General features: G+C 43.1%; 1 protein-coding gene across 1 annotated transcript in view; it reads left to right on the forward strand.

Moving 5' to 3' along the window:
• LOC123977182 (protein unc-80 homolog) overlaps positions 1 to 12313 on the forward strand; it is a 56135-nt gene that overhangs the window by 31929 nt on the left and 11893 nt on the right. The window contains exons 32-50 of the mRNA XM_046059737.1: positions 13 to 194; positions 472 to 603; positions 2778 to 2964; positions 3104 to 3235; positions 3371 to 3514; positions 3748 to 3848; positions 3961 to 4047; positions 4143 to 4326; positions 4563 to 4657; positions 7539 to 7628; positions 7978 to 8079; positions 8196 to 8376; positions 8490 to 8755; positions 10710 to 10844; positions 10937 to 11075; positions 11253 to 11349; positions 11444 to 11614; positions 11750 to 11842; positions 11970 to 12188. Of these exons, the coding sequence (XP_045915693.1) occupies positions 13 to 194; positions 472 to 603; positions 2778 to 2964; positions 3104 to 3235; positions 3371 to 3514; positions 3748 to 3848; positions 3961 to 4047; positions 4143 to 4326; positions 4563 to 4657; positions 7539 to 7628; positions 7978 to 8079; positions 8196 to 8376; positions 8490 to 8755; positions 10710 to 10844; positions 10937 to 11075; positions 11253 to 11349; positions 11444 to 11614; positions 11750 to 11842; positions 11970 to 12188 (2737 nt within the window). The remainder of the gene's footprint in view (positions 1 to 12; positions 195 to 471; positions 604 to 2777; positions 2965 to 3103; positions 3236 to 3370; positions 3515 to 3747; positions 3849 to 3960; positions 4048 to 4142; positions 4327 to 4562; positions 4658 to 7538; positions 7629 to 7977; positions 8080 to 8195; positions 8377 to 8489; positions 8756 to 10709; positions 10845 to 10936; positions 11076 to 11252; positions 11350 to 11443; positions 11615 to 11749; positions 11843 to 11969; positions 12189 to 12313) is intronic.

Consider the following 12313-nt stretch of genomic DNA (forward strand, 5'->3'; position numbering starts at 1 on the left):
AATCCCCTCCAGCTGCCATGTTCCTTCTGTGTGCGGTAAAGGTCCCCGACGCGGTGACCGAAATGATGATGGCGGAGTTCCATCACCAGGAGGCCTGCCAGCGCATCAACTCTGTCCTGAAGTTTTACACGCTGTGGCGTTTCCGCTACCAGGTGTGGCCTCGCATGGAGGAAGGAGCCCAGCAGATCTTTAAGGTACAGAAAAATAATGGTGTCATATTTATATTATCACCAATGTGAAAGTTCTGTTTCCACTATGTCCCTCCAAAGGTTTGTCCAGAATTGTTAATAATTGACTTTATGTTTGCTCAGTTTGGCTGTTATATGGCTAAATATTTCATTTAGAACACACACACACACACACACACACACACACACACACACACACACACACACACACACACACACACACACACACACACACACACACATAAAACTAGGCTACTTTAACCCGTTTTTCCATTTGTTTCAGATCCCTCCACCCAGCATCAACTTCACCCTGCCATCTCCAATACTGGGCATGCCCTGTGTCCCCATATTCGACCCCCCCTGGGTGCCTCAGAACACAGGCAGCGTTCAGGACCCAATCAATGAAGACCAGTCTGTAAGTCTGAGCCCCTGTTCACATGGGTTGCCTAATATGCATATATTTACTTATATATAACTTTTGTAACAAGCACTTAGAAACAGCTACAACATTTTATTTCTAGTACTGTATTAGTAATATTAAAGTGTATGCCCATACTTTAGACTGACTGACTTAAATACATCACAAACTGACCTGGGTTGGGTTGTCAGGTTACTTTAGATTCAAATATTAAAGTGTCTGTTAAACCAAGAAAACAACGTATTTTATGACTTACCTATAGCGGTATCTAGCCATGCAGATTGCAATTATTTAATTTGTCCAGGTTTTGAGACATCCAAATTTTCCTGAGCGTTGGGGACACTGTTTCTGGAAAGGCACATTGCTGTAATTTTTGCGGCACGTCTCAATGGAATGGCAGTATTAGTTGTTCGGTCCTCTACTTCGTTCGACACTAAAATATCTTAACAACGATTTGATGGATTGTTGTGTAAAGTTTGTACAGACATTCATGGTGTCCAGAAGATGAGTCCTGCTGACTTCGGTGATCCCCTGATTTTTGCTGTAATGCCAAATCCCTGCAAAACTAGTAACTTTCCCATCAGCCTGAATTGTAATTAGCATTTGGTGCTAATGAGCAAATGTTAGCATGCTAAGCTAAGATGGTGACCATGGTAAACATTATGCCTGCTCAACATCACCCTGTCATGCTGTGTGACAGCAATGACATAAGGATTAAGCTGTGCTGAAGTGCAGCCCCACAGAGCCACTAGTATGGCCTCGACTAGTATGTGGACTCTTAGTCCTGTTAAAGGTCTTTTAAATTCTGTGTATGTCACTAATTAGATTTACATCCCCTCCATTGTGTTGGGGTGGAGGCAGACATCTCACAGATCGATATCTCAAAATGTGGTCAAACTAAACTATCAACATGGTTAGATAGTTAGAACTAGGGGTAAGTGGTGAGGTTTGTTTTTTCATAATTTAGGTGAACTGGCCCTTTAAATCCCATAAACTGTGTAGAACATGCCACTTTTGATATCTTATTTTGAAACTATTGAGTCCTGCTTAACCCCACAACATGCCAAAATCAGATACAATGCACTTTAGACTGCTTTCAAATATGTGTTATTGCTATGCAAGTGTAATGTGGACAACTGCACCAAGAAATCTGCTGATTTAAGAAAAATATATGTAATACATTTTTAAGGTCAGAATAGTGATTTAAAGTCCTATAACAGATTTCTTGGTGTTTCCTTTTACTTTCTTGTCTTTTTTTTTTGTTAAAAAGCATGATTATCAAAATATGTTTAATAGATTTTAATAACAACCTGCGAGCACCTGTTCTATAATTTATCTATCGACTGTCTTTGTTTTTAGTACTCCACATTAATTCAGTCAGTCCATACCATAGTAAGTTGGTATTTCTGTCCGGATGTTTGTGCTGATGCATCTTGTTACCTCAGATCATTAATGACAGGAGGGGAAAAATGTTTCTAGCCCATTGGGAGCTGTAGGTTTTCATCATGGATTAGAAGCCGGGGCAGTTTCATGGGTCATTTCAGAAAGTTGCATCTTGATCAGTAAGACACACCACACTCAGAAAGTGTTCTAGCACTTGCTCTGATTTGAAGACCAAAAATAACAGCATGCATCGGACATTCAGACATTTTGTGTGTGTTGTGCTGTGTATGCATGGTCATTGGATGAGAATGACTTTGCTGTGTATGTTTTTCATATCACGCGTTCAGGCTATTTGGATATGTATGTGTATGAGCACTCGTGCGAATGCTGTGAGGCATTTACTGTACACAAGATACAGTAAATTCTCCAAATTCCAGTCTGAATACATTTATTTGTGTCACAATTTGTCATGATTGAAATAGTTTTCCTATTTAGTACTTCAACAGTGTTCTTCATGATGCTCGGGATAGCATGAGAGCATAGAGATCAATGTGCTGGAGGAGAGTTACTGTATTAATGTGTTGTCATTTTACATTAAAAAAAAATGCTCCTCAGATGTAACGTAAGCCTAGAAAAGCTGTGCACACACATTTCTGGAAGATTTAAGCGGGCAATTTTGTATCAATTTGTGCATTCCCTCATTCTTGATCTTCTGTATGTCTGAACCCGTTGTTCCGCCTCTGTGCCGTCTGATCCAACGCCGCCCCTCCATGCTCACCCTTTTCCAGAAATCCTTCTCGGCGCGGGCAGTGTCGCGCTCCCACCAGCGAGCCGAGCACATCCTGAAGAACCTGCAGCAGGAGGAAGAGAAGAGGCGTCTGGGCCGCGAGGCCAGCATCATCACGGCCATCCCCGTGGCTCAGGAGGCCTGCTACGAGCCCACGTGCAGCCCCCCGCCTGAGCAGGAGGAAGAAGGTAGGGCAACCAGGCACACAAGCATTTATTATAAAGAACAACAAATGTTTGATGGTAATTGCCACTGATACTCTGTGCCCTGATAGCATGTTGTCTTTCCTGTATCTGTGCCGGTCATGTCGGGCATTGATCCCGCCAGCAGAAGAAGTGGTGAACCTGGCATCACGCCGTCTGTCCGTCAGCCCATCCTGCGCCTCCAGTAACTCCCACAGGAACTACTCTTTCCGTCGGGGCTCTGTGTGGTCTGTCCGCTCATTGGCCAGTGTTGAAGGTATGAAAATAAAGAACCCAGGACGTTGAGGACGTTTGCCATCAAACTCTTTTTGTTTGTCAAGTAAAACTTGAGCTTATCTTCCTTAATGGCCACTGAGGCGTTTTATTTGTTAATTTCATCTTTTGTCACCAGATGAAGAGAACACAACCGAACACACTCCTACTCACCATATGTTACAACCGCCCCAAGCCGTCTTCCCAGCATGCATCTGTGCTGCAGTCCTGCCGATTGTGCACCTCATGGAGGACGGGGAGGTGCGAGAGGATGGCGTGGCTGGTAGGTGTACAATAAATAATGTTGAAATAAAAGGGATAAATTGTACAGAATCTAACCAAACATAGGAAATACATATATTGACAGATTTCTCTACGTTGTATCATCAGTGAATTAGCAAAAAAGGCATTTGCATCAACATTTTTCAGATTTCTTTCTAATGTGTGAGCCTGTTGATGGAATTTTGTCACATACTGTACTTGCAAGTAGAAATATTTCCTTCAATGTTTCTTCAGTGAGTGCTGTTGCCCAACAAATCCTCTGGAACTGCCTGATTGAAGATCCGGCCCTGGTCCTCCGCCACTTCCTGGAGAAGCTAACAGTGAGCAACCGACAGGTAGGTGAACAACTGCAGAACAAACACAGCTGATAAATCAGAGTAAGTGCACAAGCTGGAGGCATGAAATGTAAATTTGTGGAATGTGATATTCTTTGTGTTGCAATGCCAGGATGAGCTGATGTACATGCTGAGAAAGCTATTGCTCAACATCGGAGATCTGCCGGCCCAGACCTCTCATATCCTCTTCAACTACCTGGTGAAGCAACAGATAAAACTCCTTTACTTACATCTTTATTTGTAATTTATCTTAAGTACTCTTTAAACTCTCCGTCTCAATTGAATCTCCTATAGGTGGGACTGATCATGTACTTTGTGCGGACTCCATGTGAGTGGGGAATGGATGCCATCTCGGCCACGCTGACCTTCCTGTGGGAGGTGGTTGGCTACGTGGAGGGGCTCTTCTTCAAGGACCTCAAGCAGACCATGAAGAAGGAGCAGTGTGAGGTCAAACTGCTGGTCACTGCATCCATGCCAGGTGAATTTACAGATACTGCATGACCGTATCATTTGTTTAAGACCCCATTGAGACTCCAAATCTCATTTACAAGGTAGAATTTAAAGTAAAATTTAGAGAGATGACCCAAAGAAAGATACATTTATTTAATTTAATTAGGATGATGTCAATAATACTGTGTTAGAGATATATATATATATATATATATATATATATATATATAAAAATAAATATTTCCTTGTGCATGGTCGATGCAGGAACAAAAACGCTGGTGGTACATGGGCAGAACGAATGTGACATCCCAACACAGCTTCCAGTCCATGAAGACACTCAGTTTGAAGCCCTGCTCAAGGTAAGGACAGCAGTGCTGGAGGAAGTACTCTGATCCTTAAGTAAAAGAAACAGTTGTAGTGGGACAACGGTGTGGATTTGTGCATTTTATATTAAATAAATTTGGAGCTACTCCAAATTCCTCTTTTCCTCTCCCAGAGAGGAGCAGGGGGGTTAAAGATCAACTTTCAACAGACTGCTGCAGAGACCCCAACGGAAGGGGGGTGGAAAAGTTGCTTTCTCTAAGTGCTATTCTTTAGCAGTTGATCGTAAAACTGGCACCTTTTTGATTCCGAAGCTGATAACACGGTGCCTGACTGTTAAACTGACAAAAGGCACACTAGCCAGCGATTAGCATTTCCCTGAACAGCCTATCAAAACTGCCCCCCCCCCCCCACACACATGTAACCGCCGAACTTTAAATAAACAACTGCAGGCTCCAAAGACCCAATGCATTAACTGCTATCTGTTGTTGATATTAGTGCTGAAAAGAATCTAAATAAGTTACTTTGGCAGTGTTGTTATTTTCAGCAAGATTAAGGACACTCCTTCATTTAATGTGTAACCAATGCTTGTTCACAATACTTTCTCACACAATTCCTTTAGAAATGATAAAGAAATGTCATACTATACTCTTAATCACCAGCTTGAATTTAAGGCTGAATTCCCCAGTTCCTAAAGAAAGATTGTTTTGGTTTAATCTAAGCTTTCCTCATGTAACCTGAGCTCCCCCAAGTGGACGAAATAAGTATTACACACCATCGTCGGAAATGCCATTAATGTATAAATGTCACCCACTTATCCTGAGCAATAATGTGACAATTGTTTCCTGTTACCAAATGCTTAACTTAAAACGGTACAACTGTTTGACCACTGAGGTTTGATTGTGGAAAATATTTGATTATAATATGCGCAAATAGATTTTCTTTTTAGACATTAAAGTTTAGAAAGGCAGTCCCTCGGGAAACCTGAAACGCCCCCTGGGGGAACCACGCCCAAGACAACAAAAGAGTGTCACGCGACGTTGTTCGCTCTCTGCTCTGCGCTCTCTCTCGGCACCTCTCCTCTCCTCGTGCTCTGGGCTTCCGCTCTGCTCTCTGGACGCTTCGGCACGCGTCCGGGGTGCCTCTCCAGGCAACGCCCTAAGAGTTCGACCAGCGCAACAGGTCTTTGATCGCTTGAAGCTACACATGCGAAGTGCCGCGACATTGATCTGCCCCTCAGTTTGTTTTATCTTCTTTCTTTCTTTTGTTTTGTTAAGGTTGTCAGTCCGTTAAGTTACACTGGACTAATTCAGGAACGACAAAGTTCCCTTTTAAGCTTGTTCGTCAAGCCAACTTCACCGAGGTCAGACCAAGCCACGTGGTCTCGCCAGCGGCAACGAAGGAAACCTGAAAACAGCCGAATTGCCAGACACGGAGAACCCCGGAGAATCCCTAGCAAAAAGCCAGGATCAGGCAGCTAGCATGGGAGCCGTGCAACAGGCCAAAGCAGGCCGTCGACAAGCCGTAAGACCTAACAAACATTCTGTGGTCAGGGATGTCCCGTAATGTTAATAATCTTTTTAACTCCGAAACTCATAGCTTACTTTCATTAGTTCTCCTGTGCTGTATAAGTCAAATGCTTCCCACAATTGAACCTCCATTGCTCAGCCATTGTTTATTTTCCCTGTATTTAACCACCCTTTTATATCGCTTTAGTTAGTTAATAAATTCACTGTAATCAAGAACTGTGTGTGTGTTGACTATCTCCACGTCCCTGCCAAGAGAATTGACCCTTTAGATATGAGACTGACTGACTGATTTAAGATAATTTAGGGATCACTAGTAATAATTGTATAATTATTAAAAGCTACCTAGAGGTCATAACAACTCCAGTGGTGCCCCGAAACGAGATTTTTTTGAGATTTTCTGAATATTAAAATTCATAATTAATTCTCAAATTTATTAAAATTCATAGCTAATTTAGCCATGCTACACAGTACAACAATGTAAAAATACTCCATTACAAGGCAAAAGTACTTATTACTAGGATATGACATTATCAGATTTTTAATGCTGATGCTGGAGTTAGTTTTATCTATAAGGTAGTTTATTCCAGGGGTTATCAATCTAGTGGTCGGGACCCTTAAAAGAGTCACAAAGATAAGGGGATAAGGGGTCGTGAGAGCAAATGGTGGGGGGAAAAAAGGAATAAACTGTTACATAAATTTACATTCATACTTGGCTGTCTTTTACATATTGTAGTCAAGGTATCGCGGCTCTCGTCCACATACCCTTTTCATACCCTGAGTCAATGAAGAATCAGATTTGCTATTATTCTTAATTATTCACAATCAGACTCAGCTATAATGGCCAAGTATGCGAACACATGCTAGGAATTTGGCTCTTGATGTACATACACAGAACAAGCATAAACAAAAAAGCTCTGCAGGAAGCAGACACAGACTACAGTATACAGTAAATAACACACCATAGATAAAACTATTATGTATATGGTGTAGGTGGACATGATATACAGTATATACAATATGAACATCTACTGAATTACAAAAATGATAAATAAATAATAATGAATAGTAAAAAGTATGCAGGTAAATGTTAGAATCAGAGTTACTGGGTAATTGTAAAGGGATTGTTCCCAACACTGTCTGGAGTCAACTGTTCATCAGTGTGATGGCCTGTGGGTACAAACTGTTCCTGTATCTGGTTGTTTCGGCATACAGTTCTCTGTATTGCCTACCAGAGGGGAGAAGCTGGAACAGGTTGTGTCCAGGGTGGTGTTGGATCTGCTGTGACGTTTCCTGTGGAATTGTGTATTCTGGCTGAGAATCAGCTAAATGTTAATGTCACTGAAGTAAACATATGGGAGATGTTCATGATCTTTTTTTCCCCCACAACCAGGAGTGCCTGGAATTCTTCAACATTCCTGAAGCCAGATCGGCACACTACTTCCTCATGGACAAACGATGGAACCTCATCCATTACAGCAAGGTAGACACGTCAGGTTTTATTTTGAGCTGCCATTTTTAACACTATGGTAAACATGTCCACTGTTCACTGTCCAGTAAAACCAGGTATCTGAATATTTGGTCTGAATTATCACTGAATTATCATTTAAAAAAGCTAAACAAGGTTGGTTTTCTTATGCCATGAAAAGTTGACATTTGTGTTTTGTTTTTTATTGGATATACTTGAGGAAAAGTCACAGTAGGTTACCTGGTGTAATAATCTGTTAGTTATCGAGAGAGAGAGAGAGAGAGAGAGCGCATCTTGAAGTACAACCCTGGCAGCGAAGGAGCTAGCTAAAATTGTGCAACATGTTGCTATCTACCTCCTCCAGACCTATGTAAGAGACATCTACCCCTTCCGGAGATCAGTCTCTCCCCAGCTCAACTTGGTCCACATGCTGCCCGAGAAAGGACAGGAGCTTATCCAGAAACAGGTATGGAATATTTAAAGCTTGACAGTTAAAACTGCATGACATTAGCCTAACCTGCCATAGAGAAGTAGAGATTTTTCCTGAATCTGTTTTGTTTTCCTTCCCTGTTCTCCTTTTAGGTGTTTTCCCGTAAACTAGAGGAAGTTGGCCGGGTCCTCTTCCTCATCTCCCTCACACAACGCATCCCAGCTGCACACAAGCAATCCCATGTCTCCTTGCTGCAGGAAGACCTCCTCCGCTTGCCGTCCTTTCCACGAACTGCCATTGATGCAGAGTTTTCGCTGTTCACTGAGCAACAAGGTGAGATGGACTCGAAGTGTATCATCAGACACTGTAACAGAAATCATTCTAGTTGATAGACTTTTTACTGAATATTGACAGTTTTTATTTTCTCCCCCTCCCCACTCTCCTAGGTAAGGAGCTGTTTGGTATGGACACCCTCCACAAGGTGCTGTGGATCAAGCTGCTGGAGGAAATGTTTCTGGGCATGCCCAGTGAGTACCCATGGGGCGACGAGATGATGCTGTTTCTCAACGTCTTCAACGGGGCTCTGCTTTTGCACCCGGAGGACAGCTCCCTCCTCAGGCAGTACACAGCCACCGCCATCAACACCGCCGTTCACTTCAACCACCTCTTCTCCCTGAGCGGTTACCAGTGGATCCTGCCGACCATGCTACAGGTAAGAACACACAGAGGGTACAGGTGGACCAAGAAAGACAAAGTTGCTCATTAAAACGAACAAAAAAACACAAATGTAGTGACAAATCAGGCCGATATCTGGCATCTTGAGATGATCTGCTTGCCCGTTACCAGATCCTACATAACAGCTAATCTAAAACCAATGAAATGTCTATTGTTATACTTTAGAGAAAAATGCAGTTCAATGACATCAGTTCTGACAAACCGTACCCCACTCTGCCTTCAACACCAGTCACATTCTGAAATCTGCAGCCGAACCCAATATAGGTTTCAATTTTGTGAATTAATAAAAATTCCATATAAAACAACACATTACTGGCTCAGATAACCACGTATATTAGATTGTACTTTGCATGGAAAAAAGGAATTGTACAAGACTTTCTGCCGCCCTGCTCTCTAGATATCGGCATCTGCCAATGAAAAACCCATATCGATCAACCACTACACAAACGCCCTCTTAGTTGGGAAGAAGTAATTAAATGCCATAATGTATGCAAGTTACTGTTGCACAGTCATTCATGTAATCTCTCTTGGTTTGATTCACATTTTATCTAGCCAAAAGTTTGATTAAAACTTAAGCATTTTAATGGAATCCTTCTGCAATTTTTTTTATTGATCAAAGTAATTGGTAACACCGATAATTTACAACAAGCCCTGATACCCAAAAGCAAACAAAACACGCACAAAAAGTCCATCCATCCATCGTCAACTGCTTATCCTGCGTACAGGGTCGCAGGGGGCTGGAGCCAATCCCAGCTGACATCGGGTGAAAGGCGGGGTACACCCTGGACAGGTCGCCAGTCCATTGCAGGGCCACACATAGACAAACAAACAATCACGCTCACACTCACACCTAAGGACAATTTAGGGTCACCAATCAACCTAGGCCGCATGTCTTTGGATGGTGGGAGGAAGCCGGAGCACCCGGAGAGAAAGGCCACAGAAAGGCCGCCCTCAGCAAGAAACGTGTTTTTACATAATTTATCGTCATTCCTATTCAGTCACATGTGAGACTGGTCATTCCTGTGTTTAGTTCAAATAGATGACGATAAATAGTAGGCAACGCATAAGGAGTCGGACAAGTCACTAAACTGCACCAAAGTATCTAATGAAGCGAGCAAAGCATCTGATGAAAGCAGCCGGCGGCTCTGCAAGTAAAATCAGCTAACAAAAGTATAATGAAAATTATTAATATGATGGAACTCAGTGACCAATCTGTGACGAGTGATGTGACTTGCAAATAAAATGTATGCAGTATTGTTAAAGGATATCAGAAGAGGAAATAAACGGAAAGCCAAGAACTGAGCGTCAACTTTGATACAAGTTACATCATTTCAATTTCCCTGAAACATTTGGCTACTAAATCCCAAGACAACATGATCTTATTCTGGGTTATTCAATAACGAATTTACAATCAGAATAAATAAATATAAATGCAGATAATATCAACATTGTGTCAGTAGAAATGATCCTGTGCCTCTGAGCAGGACATACAGTAACCTCTAATTTTTCATGTGCAGGTGTTTGTTAAACAGGTAACTGAGAATCCTGCTGCTCTGCACGGATAACTGTGAGACTTTTAGTACCAACACAGTGCACATGTATGTAGACACAACTCTATCAAAAATCTCACCAACTGTTAGAGCCCACTGACAGCTGATCCATCTGTGATCAACTGTCGCCGTCATCAGAAACGGACGTCGCTTCACGTGACGCTTCGGAGGAAAGAACGTCACATGTCTCTAAAAACATATTTCCTCATTCCTTCTCTCCTGGCTTAGTTTCCTTGCGGAAACAACACAAGGGAGGGAAACGTGGATGCAATTAAGAGACTTGAGAAGCGCCTATAGAGCAGAGTTGGCAGCCATCTTAAATATATCTAAGCCAGGCAGAAAGCCTTCTAAGAACCTGTCATCTCTGTATTGTCATGACAGGTCTATTCTGACTATGAGAGTGACCCTTTACTGAGGCAGGGCATCGAGTTCTGCTGCCGGCAGTTCTACATCCTCCACCGCAAACCCTTCATCCTGCAGCTGTTTGCCAGTGTGGCTCCGCTGCTGGAATTCACAGTAAGACCACTGAGGACACGCATCCACATGTTCAAATTAATTTACAGCCAATGGGTATTTTAAGGTTCTCGTGTCTATATCTCCCATCGCAGACCAGCACTAGTACTGGTCTGTCTAAAGGAGTGTCAGCCCAGTGTCTTTTTGACCTGCTGGTCTCGCTGGAGGGTGAGACCCAGGACGCCCTGGATGCTCTGGAGCTGGTAAAGGCTGAGAAACCTCTGCGCTCTCTTGGTAAACTGTCAGCCACCTTTACACACTTATTGTTGTCTTTTTAAATGTGAGGGTCAGTGTCAGTAGCAATGAACAAGGCCCAGATACCAGCCTTTACAAATGATATACTAATTATTTTTGGAAATATCCTGCTAATATTGTTTTGTCAAATACCTGTGTTTACTTTTTTTGTTGCAGATTTCTGTTATGGTAATGAGGACCTGACCTTTTCCATTAGTGAGGCCATCAAGCTGTGTGTCACTGTGGTTGCCTATGCTCCTGAATCCTTTAGGAGGTATGGAGACATATTGAGGAGGCACCTAGGGCTTTCCCTCTTCTTCCTCTCTGCTTGTATGTTCAGATTTTCTGCCTCCTGTGTACCTCTCCAGTCTCCAGATGCTGATGGTGCTGGAGGCCCTGGTCCCCTGCCACCTCCAAAAGCTGAAGAGCAACACGATTACAATGGAGTCGGCCTCAGCTGCTAGGGATGAGATCGCAGCCATTGCTGCTCTGGCCACATCCCTGCAGGCCCTCCTCTACAGCTCAGAGTCCCTCACAAGGTCTGACCATCACACATGAAACAAAGAGGACAACAAAACAAGTCTGGATTTTAGTACTTGAGAGGCCTTTTTTGTTGCATAGGAATGTTTTAGCTGCTTACAATACCCATAAATGTATTCACACCCCCTCCACAGGCCCATGACAGCTCCCCAGATGTCCCGCTGTGATCAGGGCCATAAGGGAGGCACTACAGCTAACCACGCCATGTCAGGAGGGGTCAACACCAGGTCAGGACTATAACATGATCAATTGTAGGAGATGATTTAACTCACCTAGTTGCAGAAAAGATGGCTAGAGCGCTGTTCTGGAGTCCAACAGACAAGACTGAGCTCCTGTTTGTATGCATGTACCCAGGGACAACCTCCACCTGCTGGAGGAGGGCCAGGGCATGCCGAGGGAGGAGCTGGACGAGCGCATCGCCAGGGAGGAGTTCCGCCGGCCACGGGAGTCCCTGTTAAACATCTGCACAGAGTTTTACAAACACTGTGGGCCGCGACTCAAAATCCTGCAGAACGTCGCTGGTGAGCCACGGGTCACAGCCCTGGAGCTGCTGGACATCAAGTCTCACATGAGGTGATGGCTCATGACTGATTTCAAATCATGCTTGATCAGATTTATTGATAAACATTTATACGTTGATTGTTCTCTTCCTGCAAGATGCTTAATGGAAAGAAGAGAGCGACTCATTCATCTTCACC

This window comes from Micropterus dolomieu, linkage group LG01, assembly GCF_021292245.1.
Source record: "Micropterus dolomieu isolate WLL.071019.BEF.003 ecotype Adirondacks linkage group LG01, ASM2129224v1, whole genome shotgun sequence".
NCBI classification, from domain to species: Eukaryota; Metazoa; Chordata; class Actinopteri; order Centrarchiformes; family Centrarchidae; genus Micropterus; species Micropterus dolomieu.